The 20,133-nt window shown below is 37.7% G+C and overlaps 2 protein-coding genes and 1 pseudogene across 6 annotated transcripts in view; 2 read left to right on the forward strand and 1 right to left on the reverse strand.

The window, feature by feature from the left end:
• ERP44 (endoplasmic reticulum protein 44) overlaps positions 1-5,624 on the reverse strand; it is a 93,616-nt gene extending 87,992 nt beyond the window's left edge. Inside the window, exon 1 of the mRNA XM_079112260.1 lies at positions 5,361-5,624. Within this exon, the coding sequence (XP_078968386.1) occupies positions 5,361-5,417 (57 nt within the window). The 5' untranslated portion in view covers positions 5,418-5,624. The remainder of the gene's footprint in view (positions 1-5,360) is intronic.
• A 189-nt stretch (positions 5,625-5,813) lies between these two features.
• The window catches only part of INVS (inversin), a 157,657-nt gene continuing 143,337 nt past the window's right edge, over positions 5,814-20,133 (forward strand). For 3 of the 4 annotated variants that reach the window (XR_013759493.1, XM_079112228.1, XM_079112227.1), the window contains exons 1-2: positions 5,814-5,991; positions 11,522-11,651. Coding sequence is in view for 3 of the 4 variants with exons in the window: in XM_079112228.1 (XP_078968354.1) it covers positions 11,546-11,651 (106 nt within the window). In the remaining variant the exon portion in view is untranslated. The remainder of the gene's footprint in view (positions 5,992-11,521; positions 11,652-20,133) is intronic. The other variant, XM_079112226.1, reaches the window with a different exon arrangement.
• LOC306645008 (putative monooxygenase p33MONOX) lies at positions 5,998-11,477 on the forward strand (annotated as a pseudogene). Its single transcript has one exon. The product of its transcript is annotated as a putative monooxygenase p33MONOX (transcript).

Below are 20,133 nucleotides of genomic sequence, written 5' to 3' on the forward strand. Positions count from 1 at the left end.
AGAATTTTGGAAAAGAGGGCAAATAACATTAACAAGTCACACACACACACACACACACACACACACACACACTCTCTCTCTCTCTCTCTCTCTCTCTCAATAAATATGCAAAACCTCAATTCCAGTTATAATAAAAATGTAAATGGAAATTATATATCATTTTTGGTCTACTAAATTGGCACAGATTATACAAGCACTCCCTATTGATTAGAGCATGAGGAAGTGGAATTGTTAGTAGAAATCCACATGGGTACAACTTTCCGGTAGGATAATTTGGTACCATATATCAGAAATTCCACACAAAAAGCATAGCATATGACCCAAGACATATAATTTTAGAAGTATCATGATGATATATTTGGAGATTTGCAGTGAATATAATCACTGTATACATATCTTTTGTACATTTCCTACAACCCTGAAAAGCCTGAAATAACCCACAACCCAAACGTCTTTAACAAAAGATGGTAAATTATATAGAGCATCTGTAGGTTGAAATATTATAAAGCTATTTGAAAACCCACAGGTTACAGTTTAGGAAATGTTTACAGTACTGTGCAATGAGACATCTTTCCAAGGCTTTTATAAATTTTAACTCATCAGATACATTACTTAATTCAGACAGGGTAGTACATTCCAGTGTCTCTCAACACTGAGTACATCATAGATTAAATAACAATAATATAAAGGACAACTTTCTGTGTGTGTACAGCATACAGAAACAGAAGACCAACAATTCCGTAACAGGAACATACTTCACATAAAAAATATGCAAATGACATTTATACATTTTAAAAAAACTCAATCACACTCATATTAAAAAGAAGCAAATTAAAAGACATTAATATAACAATTTCCACCTATCACACACACATCATACCTTGCTGAGGATACAGGAAAACTTATTGTTGGCAAGATCACAAAATGGCACAACCCCTAAACATAGGAATTTCATAATATCAGCAACACCTATGAAGTTACATATACTATACATTTACTTTTTGCTTTGGAAGCAGTAAGTTTTATTATTTTTTCGAGAAATTTAAAGTGTATTTATTATGAAAACAATAATAAACCAACTATAGGTTAACATAAATAGCATCTATTAGGAAAAATAACATTTCCTAAGCAAAATAGATTTGAAGTATGGAATTATTCAAGTTATTGCAAAACTAAGGGCTGGTTTAATAAAAGATGGCAAGATTCTCATATTTGCCTTTGAATTTAATCTGGAAGCAGTAAATTTTACATGATTACAAATTTTAAAAAACTAAAAAATGAGCTGGGTGCGGTGGCCCATGTCTGTAATCCCAGCGGATTGGGAGGCTGAAGCAGGAGGATCTCAAGTTCAAAGCCAGTCTCAGCAAAAGCAAGGTGCTGAGTAATTCAGTAAGACTCTCTATAAATAAAATACAAAATAGGGCTGGAGATGTGGCTCAGTGGTTCAGTGTCCCTGAGTTCAATCCCCAGTACCCCTCAAAAAAACCAACTAAAAAATGAAAAATAAACGAAACAAATGAACTTAACCATGTATATTAGCTAGTGGTTAAAATCACATGAATTGAATTACAAATTTATAGCAAACATGAGGAACAGAAAAACATAAAACCAAACCACAAGGTTTTCAGTAATAACCATGTAAGAAATTCTACAGGACTGTTTCCTAAAGAAATTATAAGGAAACATCTCCAGGTGAGATGGAGAGTGACCTATAAATTTACAACTATGGCCTGGAGCTTGGTACAGTACGTGTTTAGCATGTGAGGCCCATGGTTCAATTTCCAGCACAGAAAAAAAGTTTCATGGAGATATGAATCAACTGGAATGTATACAACTTACATAGCCCCTGCTCTGATCAGTTTGGTTTTTTGAAATGGACATAATCAAGAAAATCTAAACACTAACTAGATATTTGTTAATTTTTCTAAATGTGGTAATATTACAGGAAATTTTCTTTAAACAACTGAAATCAATCCACAGATATAATTGATCTGTATAGGGCCCTGATATTTTTGGTTCTATTTTTCAGTGCTGGAGACTGAACACATTCTACCACTGAGCTCCACCCTAATATCACTTTATTAAAATTGTCCCAGGTGATCCTAATGAGTAGCCAGGTATTACAAGCCACTGATGTGGACAAAGTTATATCAGCAAGATAAGTAAGTCACTTAGTTATGACTGAACTACATACCCCCAAAAGTACTTTTTTTCAAGACTGGAATCTATATTATTGGCATTAATGGTTAAAAATGACACCTTTGAATTCTTCTGTACTTACTTTTAAGATACTTATAGAATTTTAATTAAATGTTTATTTAGCTCTCTAATTCACTCAACTTCCTAAACTAAACAAACTTCTCCCAGCTCCCTATGCACAATGAACAAACCAGGAGCAACAATGGTAAGTCTTAAGCATTCAGGCACGGGCAATTAGGGCTAGTTACGACTTATGATATATACACATAGTTATCAAGAAATTAATGAGAAAACATCTTCAGTAAAAGAACTGGAGTAGAGTGCTAAAAATCTCTGAACAATAGAAGAGGTCACTTAGGATGTATGATCGAACTTCATTCCAATATAGCCTTATTTTCAAAACTCTTGTACACAATCAATGCAGAAAGAATAATACTAAGAAAAAAGCCAAAAATGATCAATTTAAATCCTGAATAAACCTATCTCAGAAACAAAAATAAGTAGAAAAGGTTGAATGAGTATCATATATTTTAACATACACCAAAGCACAGAAAATAGTTATCACACTGAACTTTTGTTTTTAGTTATCCATCCAGGGAGGATTTTCAGGCATAAAGTTAGGTATGTTCTAAAATGTTTTTGAGATCAGCAAAAAGATAGCTCCATGCCTCCAAAAGCTTTGGAGTGTGCTTCAGTTGTTATCATACAAATGCCACTAATTTAAGTAGATCTAGTTTTTTAGGGTTGATGTACAAAAGGCCTGAAAAAAACTTACTGTAGAAAGACAATACATAGCTATTTAGAGCATTCCATTTAAGGAAAAAAGGATGACCAAAGCTGAGTGAGAACCTGGGTTTTCTACGTCTAGATGTAGTAAGGAATAAATTTGAAGTCTGAGGGGAAGTTGGAGAGAGTTTGAAAAAAGTACATTGGAGAAGATGAGGAATATATTTAATTAAACAGGTGGAATACTGACTAAGCAGGTTCCATCATTTGACAGAATCATCAGCTAATCAGAGTTGTGATTACATAGATGTTTTATAAACATTTGTTAACTAGTATGAAATTATTAAAGAAGGTAAACACTGTGTTCAAACTGAATCTAGTTTGACTTGTAATTCTGGTTTATTAAGCCTTTTCTGGGGCTTTATTTTCCAGCCCATTAATCTTTATAAGTATTCTCTAAAATGTCTTCTACATTTGCTTAAGAAGATATACAAAATGCTAACTAAATTTTGGTTAAAGTTAGATTTTATTTGGAAAAAAATGTTCCCTTATATACTTAACAGGGTTGGTAGGTGTCCTAGGAAAAGCATGAATCATTTCTAAACAAATTCTCTTTTTCATTAAACTTAGCTCTACAACCAAAGAATATTATTTGAGCAAAGTGTATCTGATGTAGGTTTCCTATTCAATGTTTCAACTTTTCTTTCCAATGTCTTAAGATTTTTGCCCTTTGTACTTTTCAGTAACTTTAAAATAATTTATAACACACAATTTTAAGTCATTTTATAGATAAGAGAAACATTAGTATCTAGTGTCCTTAAGGAGAGATTGGTCTTTAATAATAGTATTACTGCAACATTTCTAGAAGGAAAAAAGAATCACAGTGTATAACAAAATCACCAAATAATAATAAAGCACTATATAGAATATTCTCCTCTCTACAGAAGTCATTCATTGTTGTGTACTTATGAAAAGTAGCAATAAGATATACTATAATTTAATATTACCATGTAAATATACAACTTTGATTTCTCAGAAGTATTTTGCCAGGGCTGGGGTTGTAACTCAGTGGTAGAGTGCTTGCCTAGTATGTGTGAGACACTGGGTTCGATCTTCAGCTCTGCATATAAATAAATAAATAAAATAAAGGTCCATCAATTAAAAAAATACATTTTAAAAAAGTATTTTGCCATTTCATGTAGTTATTTATAGTGCTTTATTTGAAAAGGACCAAGTATCTATATATGGCTTTTAAACATGGCTTACAAGTCACAAAGAAGAAAACTATTTCAAATACAGATATTAAATCTTTAATGTGATATGGTGGAATAAGCACTTCAAGTTAAGAAACCTGTTTCTCAGGCTATGGATGTACTTCCCTAGCATGTGGTAAAGCACTTGCCTAGCGTGCCAAGCCCTGGGTTCAATGCTCAGTACTTATCAGTTACTTGACTGTGTTCTTTAAATTGTAAAGAATGTGGTTTTTACTCAATGATTTTCACCTAAATTTAGCTTTCTAAAAACTACAATTATTTTAAATATTGTATTATAATAATGGCCCAATTAAACACTCGTCATTTTGCCATATGGAGTTGGCCCTTCACTTTTGTCTCAATTTTACCTAAATCCTAGGTCACTTAGATTACACAATCAAGATGTACTTTGGAATTAGAGGAATTAGGGAAAGATTCCTTTATAGGATGGGATGACATTGAGCAGGTTAGGAAGTTAATGAGTGCATGTGTATACAGAAGAGCTGGTCATTCTCAAGGTAAGATAAAAAAAAAAAAAAAAAAAAAAAAGAAATATGCTTCAGTGGGGGAGGTAGGTTGCAAAGAGATTTGAGGGAGGCCTTGAGTTGGGCCTGTTAGATAATCACACTCTCCACCCTTTCAAACCTTTATTCCCCAGTAGACACAAACCAGTCTCCAGTTCCGGGTTCCCAACCAATCCTATGAAGCCACAACAGAGGGTTCTGCCAACCTGGGCACCGTTTCAGAGCTCTAGAGTGAGATCTGCACGACCCCAGCACCTGTCGGCTTCACAGCCTTCCCAACTGGAGAGTGGGGAAAAATAACTACACTACGTGCCACCCTCCGCCTTTCGCACTGAGGGTACCACCAGTGCACACGCCCTCAAAACTGAAATAAACCCGGTAGCCCGGCGGAGGCTCACTGTGACCCTCACACGTACCACTCCTCCAAGACTAATTCTCCTGTTTACAGGTCCCAACCCCGACCACCGTTTCTCAGGCCTCTAGGACCCCGGGCCTAGGGAGCCGACAGACAAATGGAGAAAGTGAAGGCAGCGGGGGAGGGTGCACTCCTCGTCATCGGAGGAAGACAGAAAAGCAGGGGCAGTTGTGGTGCCCCTTAGTGAGGGCGGGAGGCGTCCGAGAGTCTGCTGAAAGGTCTGTCATTCCCCCACTCACTCACCAGGAGCAGCAGGGAGCATCTGACGTCGGATAAAGATAGGAAGACGGCAGGATTCATGGTAACGCGGAGGTCCGCAGCAGGGACAGGCGTTGGCGGCTGGGACTGGAATGGGCTGGGCTGGGCTGGGCCGGGCTGGACTAGGAAAGGGCTGGGCTCCGGGAGCCGGAGGCAGTAGAGGATTCTCCCGGCAGCTGCACCTCGTCCTCTCGACCCGGAGCTCCAGCAGCGAACACCCGGGACAACTTCCAGAGAGGCCTTGCACGCCCTCACTTCCGGGTCCTGCCCACCCCGGGGCACCTCGGGAAATGTAGTCCTGCGCTCCCCTCGCCGAGCTTGTCACCAGGCATCCGGAACTCCCTTTCCCAGTAGGCCCTCGGCCCAGTCCCCCCGAGCCCTCTGCGCGTGGGGCCCTATGGGATTGAAAGGGCGGAGGGCGGTGCACCTCGGAACTACAGCTCCCAGAAGGCTGTGCGACTGAGCGCCTCAGGCGGCCTTCTGAGGGGCTTGCCCGCGTCAGCGCCCTGGGGTCTGACCCTGTCGTGTAGTGTCCTGGCCTGGCGGGAGGGGCGGCCCCGTGGGGGTCGTGCCTCCTGGAGCCGCCCCCCAGACGTCAGTCCTGGAGGAGGCGAGGGTGAGTAGGAAGGGGCCTGGCTGGGGAAGGTCGGATCGATCGGTGTGCACCACCGCCCTGGCCGCTGCTGCAGACCCTTGGCCCTCCTGTGTTGTGTGGCCTTCAGCCTCCATCACTGGTCTCCTCGTCTGCTTCCTTTTCTTTCTGCACTAAATCCTACGTTATAAAATAGGAGTCAGTGACTTATCCGTTATTGTTTCTGAGGGCTCATGTGAGGAATCGATCTGGTAAGGGACAGGAAAGCACGTTGTAAACTGTAAGACTCAGTGACAGAGTGATTGCTTCTAACACACGGATGAGTCGTACAGAATAATTACGAAATTCCTTAACCAAGCAGTCAAGAATGTTAACCTGGCCCCCGGTACAACTCCAGCACCTGCTGTAAACAGGTCCACGCGCTCCGAGGGATGGCCACATAATCACTACGAAGCACCCAGGAAGCACGCTGCGTGGTTCTCCCTGCCTTTGCTCCAGCTTTCCTGCTTCCTGAAATGGGCTTTACCCCCCTTCTCTTTCTATAATGCCATCTCAAATGTCATCATCTCTGACATGTCAACAACGAACCAGTCCTTTAGTCCTCCTAATCAGAATTTCTTTTTGTGTGAAACTACAGCACACTCGTTTTGTACCGTTATAATTATTACAGCATTTATTACACAAGCATGTTTTATAATTAGTTAATGATGCCCTTGCATTTTATTGCACTTTAACAAAATGGTTTTGATTTTCAGCTATAAAAAATGATTTACAAAAGAATACCAGAACAAAAAAAAAAAAATCATGCTAAAAAGTACCCTAGAATAATGGCTTTCCCTGGATGACAAAATTAGTGGCAGAACCGAGACACTTATGTAGATCTCCTAACTCCTAGGGCGGTGCTCTCACCTACCTCTCTGACTGAGCCCATGTGTAGTGCAAATGGGAAATCAAAAAAGGGCAGGGACTCATGAGCATCAACTCATTACTCCAAGAAATTAAACTTTGATCCTACTTACTCTTTGGACTTAGTACTCAGCCTATGACCTTTAATTAACAAACATTTACTAAGCACCAACTATATACCTATAAATTCTAAATGCTAAGAATTATGAGATGAAATTTATAAATATATATAAATGAAAGCTAATTTTTATTTATTTTTCAAAGTACATAAAGAACTTTTTGTAGCTCTTATAACTGATCACTTCATATCCAAATGACACCTGAGAGTTCAAAACAATGCCTGATTGCCTCTCAACTTGTTGAGTAAATGAACATAGTCCACCCTTTTTGCTTTTCATATTTTACAGAAATCCAGAAAGCTGAGGAAATTTAAGGACACACTGCTTACTATTAACACATCTAAGTCTAGAACCCAAAAGTAACTACTCTTCCATCATGTTTCTACCTCCACCTGTGTTATGTAGATTTTCCCAAGTAACTTTAATATAATCCAGTATATGACAGTTCTTTTGACATGACAGACATGCTCCACTTGACAACTGTCTCATAGTACTCTCTTCCTCCATGTTTTCTGCCATCATGCTTACTCAAATTGCTAGCAACAAAAAATCTTGAAGAGCTAACCTATACCATAATTTTAAAAATATTGTCTTTCTAAGGGAGAATTTGATTGAACAATTCTTGTCAATGACAAGTATTAGTTTATTAGTTGTGGAGCAAACCAGAGTTTGTGAAGAAAACCCCCCAGGTCCCCAGGAAGCATAGAGATTGGAATGATAAGTCTTATGGTGAAGATGACTTGCCTATCTTCCTGGCAACAATTAACTGGAGTTGATTAATAGCTTCTTGCTTTACAAAAGTATGTATTCTGCCTAAACCCCATGACTCCTAGATTGTTTACACTTGTTTTCTCCCTGATCTGTGTATGTATGCATTCAACTTTGGAACTTTGATAGAGCATCTTAGATTTAGGAAGGATTTTTAAGATAATTGATACACCTACTTCTCTCTATATATCTTTCTCAGATACTTGAATTCTTGCTACATTTCTGACATAGTGCAGCCTTTACTTAAATACTCTTAAAAGGAATTCACTATTTTCCTGTTTAGCTAATATATTTCTAGAAGTTTCTAAAAAACCACAAGAGACTACCAACCAGAACAATTTTCATTAATGAAATATGTTAATCCTAAAATAAGGTATTCTGAGTAAGATCTTAAGGTCCCGATGGATCAAGGAGAGAACAAAGAAAATTTTCACCTTTTGTGGGTATGAGGAAAGAACTAGGTACCTTTTAATTTAGTGCTTAAATCTAGTTAATTCTAACTTGACAACTGAGTTTATATCATACCCATTTTCTGGCTTGATCAACACCTTGATTCCCTATATATAAATTGTAATGTTTATTATTATGTGGAATCATTACCTATATGAACTTGGAAGTCACTGTGACTTCTTTTTTTCACCGTGACTTTTGAGTCCAGTACTTAATGTTACTTATTGGATATTTTGTTTTTATTTTTTCTAAGATTGTCTCTGAAAAGGGTCTTAGAAATACCTAATCCTCTCATTTTACGTTTGTGTAGAGGTCTCCTAATTTATAATATTGTAACAAATCTAGGACTAAGACTGTAGATTTAAAAAATCTTAGTTGAATATTTCTAGTGAATCATAACATACCCACTTGATACTGATGAGACAAGTTTCAGAAAAGTTTCTTGCAAGCTGTGCTCTCTAGCCAGTAGTAGGGGCAGTCAGTGTTGCTGCTACTCTCACGATGGCTTAGGTCTGTGCTGTACACATCCTCTTGGGAGATGGGGGCCCTTGGCTCCTCTTCAGTGCCAGAGTGTGAGCTGCAGGCAACTGGGAGGCAGCATAACAGACCTTCCTGATGGACTCTTCGTGGGCAGCTTTGCTAATTTGCAGCACCTGGACAATGTTCCTTATTAACACCTGTCTGTCAGCATAGTCATGACATCATTTCACTATGGTGGCAGGGACTCAGCCCTGAATTATACATTAAAAAAAAGCATCTGGATCCCAGTCTTTTCATGGTAAAGACAACCAGAAGTGCCTAGTATCTGTGTTCTTAGATTTTGAACCTAGTGAACCTCTCAGCAAGATGTCCCTACCCATGGGGATGTGCTGCTGGGTTTGATGATGCCCAGCTATGATGATGCCCTGAGAACCTGCACTCACTACTCTTTCATCAGACATGGGCAGCATCCCCTGGAAGCTAGTGATTTCAGAGCGCAAGTATCAGCACCTCATTAAGGAGGAGGAAAGAAAGGCCAGTGTACTCCCCACCCCTGCCATGTCCCTGTCAAGGGTCACTGACAGTGTGGACAAGGTCCTAGTGTGAAGGCTAAAGCTACTCATGTTATCATGAATTCTCTGATCACAAAAGAGACCCAAGAGAGCGTTCAGCATTTTGAGCAACAGGGAAGACTAAGAGATGCTAGCTATGTACCCCACGAGGGCCTTACCACCAAGGGACCAAATGCCTCTGAGTAGCAGAAGCACTCCACAAACTAAAGCTGCAGAGTGGAGAAATAACAAAAGAAGAGAAGCAACGTGCATCAGCCCAATCTGCCCCAAGTAGCACCATTCACTCTTCCACTACGCAGAGGCCCAGAGGCTGGTTTACTTCTGGTTCTTCTACAGCCTTACCTGATCCAAATCCTAACACCATGAATCCTTAAAGTTGGGGTGAGGACAGGAACTCATCAGATAAGTGGAACCATTTTGAACTAAGATCACTTCAGAAATAAGATTCTGGAGGTTTTGCCATCCAGGCCTACAAAGAAGCCAAGAAGTCCTCTCCCATGGAACTGATCCATGTCCAGGCCACCCAAATAGCTGAATATCCAGCAACCTTCAAGCTGCCCAAAATGGATGTCCCAGTGGTGGCAGGGGAGAAACAACTGCCAAGGACCCATAGTCTCAAACTGCGTGACTTGAATGTGCTCACACCCACTGGCTTCTAGAGTGCTTTCTGTCCCAGGGTTTCTGGATGGAGGGCTTCTTGTCTGTTACTGCCCTTTTACCTTGGATCTGATATTTTTAAAAAAAATGTTAAACAGACTAGAGGTGGAGACATAATTAGTTCTTAGAAACATCAGTACACAGCTTGTCTTCATATGGAAGAAACAATTTTGAGCTATTTTAAAGTCAGACTAAAGGCTGGTGTTATAGCTCAGTGGTAGAGTGCTTGCGTGAGGCACTGGGTTCACTCCTCAGCACCACATAAATAAATAAAGTTATTACGTCCATCAACAATTAAAAACAAAAAATCTTAAAAAATAAAGTCAGACTAAAAAAATCTCAGAAGTAATGTGTGGGGATCTTCATTACCTTTTTTTGTTATCATTTACCCCAGACCAGGATTTTGATCATGCTTTCTAGGTAAATAATGTTTATGCTCTTCCAAAACCTAGGCTTCTTTTTACCATCATTTGCATGAGCATTGGCACATGATGGTGTAGAAGTGTCCACTGACAAGTTTGGGTGACACTGGCCTGAACTCTGCTGGTGCTGTGCTCCAGCCTTGTTAGTTAGGGGGAACTAAGACCAATTTGAGGACTGGGTACAGGTAACAGCCAGATTTGGCAGGGACCCCTTTTCTAGGGTAAAACTGGAATCTCCTTGCTCTTTGTTCAACCTAATTTAACATCAGTTTGGTTGGAAACATCCTAAAGGGAGAAAACTGAGTATATTGATTTGATAATGATAAATGGATGTTAAGTTGTTTTTTGGGATTTTGGGGGGTGTGTATGCATGTGTGTATGTGTGTGTGTGTTGATGAGGACTGAACCCAGGGTTTTGCACATGCCATATGCCAGGCAGTTGCTTTACCTTTGAGGTATACCCCCAGCTCCAGAATGCTAAACTTTTTTAGAGTAAGAAGATGATGAGTACAGTTAGGTTATACACTTGAAGTTCATGTGAAATTAGTGTCACCTTATTTCAATTTCTTTGTCCAGGTCAGCTTGAAACTGTTTTGGAAAGGAGGTGGAAGAATTCAAATTAATGAAAGCATTTTTCATCAAAATGAGCCTCATGCCATTATGTAACACGTCTTAAAAACTGCTTTTTTATTTCTCCTCATTGTATACATTTGTTCTGAACACTGTGTCAGATAGTTATTGATTTTGTTTTGGACAGGATTGTTTTTTAGGTAAAGAGCTGACCACCTCATAGAGAAGCCCTGACGTCTAAAATTGTCAGAACAACTAATTTATTTGTGTCTTATGATCTTTTGTTTGGACAATAAAGATCCTTACTACTTTATCAAAAAGAAAAAGAAAAAAAGAAAAAAGAAAGCCAGGCACAGTGGCACACCTGTAATCCCAGCAGCTCCGGAGAGTAAGGCAGGAGGATCACAGTTTTGAAGTCAGCCTCAGCAACTTAGCAAGAATAAGTAACCTAGTTAGATCCTGTCTCAAAATAAAAAATTGTAAAAAGAGCTAGGGATGTGGCTCAGTAGTTAAACTTTCTTGGCTCCAATCCCCAATATCCCCCAGCCAAAAAAGAAAAAGAAAAAAGAAAATTTCCTGCATGAGTTCATTGTTTGAATCATTATTTTAGGTTGCTTCAGGTGTTGAGAAGACTATGAACAGATCAGAGAACTTGCTTTTTACTGGTTCCTCATCAGCATCACAAGTTCATGCTGCTGCAGTGAATGGAGATAAGGGTGCTCTTCAGAGACTCATCATAGGTAAGCAATCCCTTTAAATCTAGAAACTGTAAAAACAATTTTTCGTCCTAAGGGAGTTGGCTAATCTTAGCTTTAATTTGCAGTGTAAGTATATTAGTGTTCAGGTTTTATTCCAAGACTTGGATAAGAAAGAAATTAAGTCCTGAAACTTAAAAATATGGATTAGGATTGAAGTGAAAAATATTTGAGAAATTTCTGTGTATTTGGCAGAGAATCTAGACACTTTTAAAAATAATAGTATTTAGATGTTATTAGAATCCAGACAATCTACATGTTATTAGAAAGGGGATTAATTCATCTTTATAATAACATTTAGAATGAGACAGTGGACAATGATCTTTTAACATTCAATATACAATATACACAGAGTTAATTCTGACTTGACAAAGTTCTAATGTTTGTAAGTAAACTTTAATTATTTAAAATTGACTCCATGGGATCCCTCTCATCTATATGGATAGATAGATAGAAGTGAAGAATTTCTAGAAGGAGGGAACAAAATGAAAAGGGGAGAGGCAGTATTTAAAGACAGAGTGGCTAAGAATTTTCCAGAATTATGAAAATCACAAATTTAATTTCTTTTGTCTGTCTAATTGCTCTGGCTAGAGTTTCAAGGACAATGTTGAATAGAAGTGGTGAAAGAGGGCATCCCTGCCTTGTTCCATTTTTAGGGGGAATGTTTTCAGTTTTTCACCGTTTAGAATGATATTAGCCATGGGCTTAGCATAGATGGCCTTTACAATGTTAACGAACATTCTCACTGTCCCTATTTTTTCTAGTGTTTTGAGCATGAAGGGATGCTGTATTTTATCAAATGCTTTTTCTGCATCTATTGAAATAATCATGTGATTCTTGACTTTAAGTCTGTTGATATGGTGAATGACATTTATTGATTTCCAGATGTTGAACCAACCTTGCATCCCTGGATAAAACCCACTTGATCGTGATGTACTCTCTTTTTAATATATTTTTGTATGCGATTGCTAAAATTTTGTTGAGAATTTTTGCGTCGATGTTCATGAAGGATATTGGTCTGAAATTTTCTTTCCTCAATGTGTCTCTGGTTTAGGTATCAGGGTGATATTGGCTTCATAGAATGAGTTTGGGAGGGTTCCCTCCTCTTCTATCTCATGGAATACTTTGAGGAGTATTGGAGTGAGCTCTTCTTTAAAGGTTTTGTAGAACTTGGCTGAGAACCCATCTGGTCCCGGACTTTTCATTGTTGGTAGGCTTTTGATGACTTCTTCTATTTCATTACTTGAAATTGATCTATTTAAGTTGTATATGTCCTCCTGGTTCAGTTTAGGTAATACATAAGACAAAAGAAATTAAAGGGATACGAATAGGAAAAGAAGAACTCAAACTATCCCTATTTGCTGATGACATGATTATATATTTAGAGGAACTGGGAAATTCCACCAGAAAACTTTTAGAACTCATAAGCAAATTCAGTAAAGTAGCAGGTTACAAGATCAATGCTCATAAATCTAATGCATTTTTATACGTAAGTGATGAATCCTCAGAAAGAGAAGTTAGGAAAACTACCGCATTCACAATACCCTTGAAAAAAATAAAATACTTGGGAATCAATCTAACAAAAGAGGTGAAAGACCTCTACAATGAGAACTACAGAACACTAAAGACAGAAATTTAAAAAAAAACTTAGAAGATGGAAAGATCTCCCATGTTCTTGGATAGGCAGAATTAATATTGTCAAAATGGCCATACTACCAAAAGTGCTATACAGATTCAATGCAATTCCAATTAAAATCCCAATGACAAAAAAAAAAAAATACTATTCATGATTTCTGACATCCAGTGGGGTCTTAAAATGTATCCTTCCAGGATAAAAGTGGACCACTGTCTAATGGCTGAATGGTTTCCTGTTGTATTAAAAATTGTTCATTCAATCTTAAAAAAAAAAAAAAAAACTTTACATCCAAAATACAAAGAACCCAATCAATAAATGGGCTAAGGAACTGGGCACACACTTCACAGACGAAGATATATAGGTGATCAACAAATAAATGAAAAACTGCTCATCATCCCTAGTAACTAGAGAAATGCAAATTAAAACCACCCTAATATTTCATCTAACTCCAATTAGAATGGCTATTATCAAGAATACAAGCAACAATAAGTGTTAGTGTGAATGTGAGGAAAGAGGCACACTCACACATTGCTGGTGGAGTTGCAAATTGGTGCAGCCACTCTGGAAAGCAGTAAGGACATTCCTCAGAAAACTTGGAATGGACCCACCATTTGACCCAGCTATCCCACTCCTCAGCAACCAAGATGCCCTTCAATAGATGAATGGATAAACAAACTGTGATATATATACACAATGGAATATTACTCAGCCATAAAGAAGAATAAAATCATGGCATTTGCTGGTAAATGGATGAAGTTGGAGAATATCATGCTAAGTGAAATAGTCCAAGCCCAAGAAATCAAAGGCCAAATGTTTTCTCTGATAAGTGGATGACAATACATAATGAGGGGAGAAGAATGATGGAACTTTGGATGGTGTAGAGGAAAACGGGGTGGGAGGAGTGGGGAAAAAAAAAATCCCAATGACATACCTTACAGAAATAGAGCAAGCAATCATGAAATTCATCTGGAAGAATAAGAAACCCAGAATAGCTAAAGCAATCCTTAGCAGGAAGAGTGAAGCAGGGGGTATTGCAATACCAGAACTTCAACTATACTACAAAGCAATAGTAACAAAAACGGCATGGTATTGGTTTATAATAGACAGGTAGATCAATGGTACAGAATAGAGGACATGGACACAAACCCAAATAAATACAATTTTCTCATACTAGACAAAGGGGCCAAAAATATGCAATGGAGAAAAGATAGCCTCTTCAACAAATGGTGCTGGGAGAATTGGAAATCCATATGCAACAGAATGAAACTAAACCCCTGTCTCTCACCCTGCACAAAACTCAACTCAAAATGGATCAAGGACCTTGGAATCAGACCAGGGACCCTTCATCTTATAGAAGAAAAAGTAGGTCCTAATCTTCAACATGTTGGCCTAGGATCAGACCTCCTTAACAGGACTCCCATAATGCAAGAAATAAAAGCAAGAATCAGCAACTGGGATTGATTCAAATTAGAAAGCTTTCTCTCAGCAAAGGAAACTATCAGTGATGTGAAGAGAGAGCCTACAGAGTGGGAGAAAATCTTTGCCACTCATACTTCAGATAGAGCACTGATTTCCAGAATCTATAAAGAACTCAAAAAACTCTACACCAAGAATACAAATAATCCAATCAACAAATGGGCTAAGGAAATGAACAGACACTTCACAGAAGAAGATGTACAAGCAATCAACAGATATATGAAAAAATGTTCAACTTCTCTAGTAGTAAGAGAAATGCAAATCAAAACTACCCTAAGATTCTCTCTCACCCCAATTAGAATGGCGATTACCAAGAATACAAGCAACAATAGGTGTTGGCGAGGATGTGGGGAGAAAGGTACACTCATACATTGCTGGTGGGGTTGCAAATTAGTGCAGCCACTCTGGAAAGCAGTATGGAGATTCCTCAGAAAGCTTGGAATGGAACCACCATTTGACCTAGCTATCCCACTCCTTGGCCTATACCCAAAGGACTTAAAATCAGCATTCTACAGAGATGCAGCCACATCAATGTTCATATGCAAGGCTAGCAGTTACTTCCATTTCCCAATGTGCCATTAATTTTGCCTTTTCTCTACACAGTCTACCCCCGTCCTCTTTTCTTTTTTCTGCTACCAACGTACCTTCTTTTCTACTAAGCAAACTGTTAATGGCCTTTAAAGACAAAACTATTTACCTCATGCTCTATGAAGATTTCTTGTTCCTCTATAGAGACATCATCCCTGCTATACCTCAGCTGCCTACATTCACAGCTCCTCTCTAAACTTGACATCTTCCACAACCTCCAAATCATTCATTTGAATGTTCCACCATTCAACCAAAACACTTTACTTCCGGTTATCTACTAATAAGAACACTAGTTTTTTGGGTTTTTTGTTTGTTTGTTTTTACTTCTAGCCCTTGTATTATGGAGAAAAGAGATCCTTGGAGATTTCATTAGGAGGTAGCAGGCTACATATGGTCACGAGGCTTTTACCCCTCCTACTTCCTATGAGTGTGGCAGTCTCACCTGGCTTTGGGTTTAAGACCACAGAAAAAGAGTGGAACTGCAGAAAACTAACCGAATTTGGCAGATGTTCCAGAGCCATGTAATAATGAGGGCAAGTGAGGCCGGTCTCCCAATCCCCAAGTGCAAAAGCTGCATTTCTTATCAAGTCACCTGATTAAATATTGGGAAGGAATCTGATATTTATAAAACCCAGATTAGGTTAGCTGTAGATCTGTACAAAGGTTAGTTGCTATGGCGTAATATTGCTACTCTAGATGACTTTTTTTTGCTTAAGATCCAATTTGGGGGTTGAGAGTACAAAGCCTCAAGTGGAAGACTGAATATTAAAAATTAATCTAATCCCAGAGGGAGTCAGTCTTCACACCAAAGACAGGCTGTAGATGGGGAGACTAGGCTACATATGAATTCTATAAGCCCTTTTTGTAATTTAGGCTAAATGCTAGAAAAATTAAATATATTTAACATTTGTCAACCAAGCAATTAGATACAAAAATGTAACTACAGAGCTTTTACAACCTGCAAAACCACTGAACCAAGGGACGTTACATATGTACTTCCAGTTACTGTATCTTCTGCTTTTTTCCCCATTCCTCTAAATTCTTCACATCAACATTTTAAGCATACTGTATTGTATCCTCCGTTTAATAATCTCTCTTTTATTTCTTCATTGCCCTCTATATATTGCCATCTCTTTCAACTTTCCTTCCCAACTGTTGTTAGTACACAACTAAACTGCCTTAATAGTGACTTAAAGAAGTCAGAAGCAGGGCTGGGGTTGTGGCTCAGTGGTAGAGCACTTGCCTGGAATGTGTGAGGCCCTGGGTTCAGTTCCCAGCACTACATGTAAATAAATAAAATAAAGATTTCATTGACAACTAAAAAAAATATATATATATAATAATTAAATAAAAGAAATCAGAAACGTAGTATATTTCATTCTCATAATTGTTCAAAAGTGCATGGGCAGTCTAGGATAGGTAGATGTCACTGCTTCACAGAATCAACCAGGGATGCTGCTGGGCATGGCTCTGCCACTCTCAACATCTATGTGACTTCCATATCTGGGTTCAAGGCAAATATTCTCTTTATAGTTAAAACTCAGATAGCAGGAAGAAAGAAAGAGAGAGCATAGGGAAAGCAGTTTGTCATTAAGAGGGTGGACTAGAATTAGACACAGCCACACCTAAGACAGAAGAAACTCAAAAATGTCTTTCCCTCAATGCCGTCATACCCAGCCAAAAATGAGGGTGCACAGTTCTAAAAAGAAGAATGAGAGAATGGATGGGGGCAATTATCATTATCTGTTGCCAAAGCCAAGTTTTTTAGGCCATCTGAACCCAGTGTCTCCACTTCTTCACCTCAATCCACTCTTTTATTAAAAGAAAACAAAACATACAATCCTATTTTGTATGTATACACATAGACACGTATATACAACTTATGTATACAATTGAACACATGAATATAAAGCAAACACCCCCGTAACCACCGCCTGTGTCAAGGAATCTCCATTGTCAGTACCTGCAATAGTCTCTAATGCATTCTTTCCTCCCCTCTAGAGTAATTTACTACCTCGATTACTTTTTTCTCCTTTCCCCTCACTCTCTCCTCCCTCCCCTCTCTCTTTCTTTTGCTGGTGATCAAACTCCTGGGTCTTGTATATGTTAAGCATGTGTTCTGCCACTGAGCTGTAGCCCTACCCTCTATCTTGACTTTAATAGTAATCATCATATTATTGTTTTACCATTTATAAGTATACACCCTTAAATGCTAGAATATAGTTTTGCCTTTTTTAAATTATTTTTTCTAAATGTTCCATTTCTACTTGAGCTGAAAAAAAATGTTTTTATAGCTCTATCATTTTTGTGCTCAAAATTCTTCAGTTGCTTCCAATTATGCTTTTAATGAAATTTAAAAGGCTACATGTACCTCTTTCCCTCTCCAACCTCACTTTTCACACTCTCTTCTGAGGAAATCTTGCTTTCTTTCAGTTTCTCAAACCTGCCATCTTATAACTTTAACGGGACAGAATATTCTCTCCGTCCTCTGTCTGACTCTTAGTCACCCTGCAGGGTAACTCCACTCTATGGTCACTTCTTCAAAGAGATCTGCTCCAATCTCAGGTAAATCTGTTCATTATGTTCTCTCTTGATACTCTATAGTTTTCTTTCACAGAACTTGTCTCAGATTACATAACTGTACATTTATGTGTGTGGCTATTTTAATGTCTTTTTCTTTTACAAGCTAGTATCCTCCATGAGAGTACCCTGAATCTGCTTAATCCACTGCTTTTTTCACAAAATACAGCAAAGTACTTGACATATCAAAAGCACATGAAATATATTTGTTGAAGGATTGAATAAATAGTATAATCATTCTTTTAGTATCTTTCCTCCCTGGTTATCTATAATTATCTTGAGGGCCAGGAATGAAGGAGCATTGAGTTGAATGAAATTGAATTCAGTCAGGTTGGCACTAAATTCCATGGGGGAAAATTTTTTTAAATGAGAATGCCTCAAGAAAAAAAACCATATAGAATGAATTCTTTATTTTAATTTTCATGAAAAATATAACCTTCAAAGAAAACAAAATGTGCAGTATGTTACAAATTAAAAACATTTTAACCAGCTCAGTCATATATATTAATGTGTTTCAGTGTTAAAACTTGAAACCTTCCTATAATTTCATATCCCCAAAGAGAAAATCCTTAAAAACCAAAATGCAATTATGATCTGAAGCCGGTTTAAAGTTAATACATTTATCAATAGATCGATTCCCTATGTTTGCTGTCATCTTGTCTAAGGCACTCCTGATTCATTACTAACTGAGGAAACACTGCTCATTTTTTAAGGACTGTGCCATTATGTCTTCTGTGTACAGACAGTCACACTTTTGCTCTGTGGCATTTCCCAGCACTTTTGTATTTGCACTAAAATGGTAACTAAAATTTCAATATATTAAACATCCTTTTGTAGTACGTGTTTGATGAGCTCTAAAGATGTTCTGTTTCTCTTTTCTAAACTAGATATATAGTACTACAGATGAATTTTTGTTTTCTTGAATCTTTGTTCACCAAATGCTCAGTGAATTCATTCACTTTAGCATTTTCTGTTTTCCCTTCTCTGTTTCCATGGAGAAGTATGTCAGTGATGTGTTTGACTCCATGGAAACAGATGACTGTCTCTTCTACATACACAACTAATTAAATCGAACACTTTCTGTGCTGCCCATTGTCCTGGAGAAGGACTGAAGAGGCCTTCCCTGAATGAGACATTATTTCAGTTGCAGTTCTTAGTGCTTAACCTAAAACAATGGCTTAATATTTTAACATAACCCACTACTTCCTAGATTCAGATGTATTAGATTTTAGTTCTGGATGCTAAAAATATAAATATACACAGTAAAATCTTGATATACTATGATTATCATAGATATGTAGCTTTTTCTCTTAACATCAAATGTAAATAATTTAAATGGATATCAGAGATAAAACAGATAGTAAAATTCAGTAGATTCAGTCTAATACTGTACTATGTAGTGTAGTAGAAAGGGTATAGTATTAGAGTTGGATAAACCTGGATTTTGGATTCTAGATATGTCATTTATTAGTTGTATTACCTTGGCTAAGCCACTCAATATTTTTTGAGCATCAGTTTCCTCATTTAAGCTTTAAATTATATTTACTTCATTTGTGTGAGCATTGAATGAGATAATGGCTATAAAGCATCCACCATGGCACCTGACTCAGTAGATAGTAAGTAATACCCTATTACTTTTACTGTAATATGAGGATGGACTCATGGTAAAATAATAAAGTCTTCAGTAGTTTTCAGAAATGAGAAAAGTAAAAAAGCACTAAATGCTGCAAAGATTCATATTGTTTTTCCTGTGTAAACCAAATGAAATAATTTATAAATATGCACAGTGAATAATGATTAACATGGTCATTACTGGTAACAGTGCTGACTTTGTTGGCAGTGTAAAAATGACTAAGCAGCATCATTCTGATTCTACTGCCACTTTTCTTGCATTGTCCAATGTTGTGAGCAAGCATAATCTCTCTGAGTCATTTCCTCTCCTTATTTTTAACATCTCCCAACATAGTAGTTAGATGTGGCAAGGAGCCTCATAAGTGGCAAAGTAGAGGCACTTTTTCAGGTTACTTCTTTCTTTATTTCAACTCTTACCTTAAATGTTATGACCATTAAATATGTTTTAAATGTTTGATTGTATACATATGCATTTATAAAAGTGTAGTCAGCTTTCTCTTTCTGCAAATTCAATCACAAATTCAAGATTCAAATTCAATTTTTAAGATTGAAAAT

This window comes from Sciurus vulgaris, assembly GCF_902686455.1.
Source record: "Sciurus vulgaris genome assembly, chromosome: 15".
In the NCBI taxonomy this organism is placed as follows: domain Eukaryota; kingdom Metazoa; phylum Chordata; class Mammalia; order Rodentia; family Sciuridae; genus Sciurus; species Sciurus vulgaris.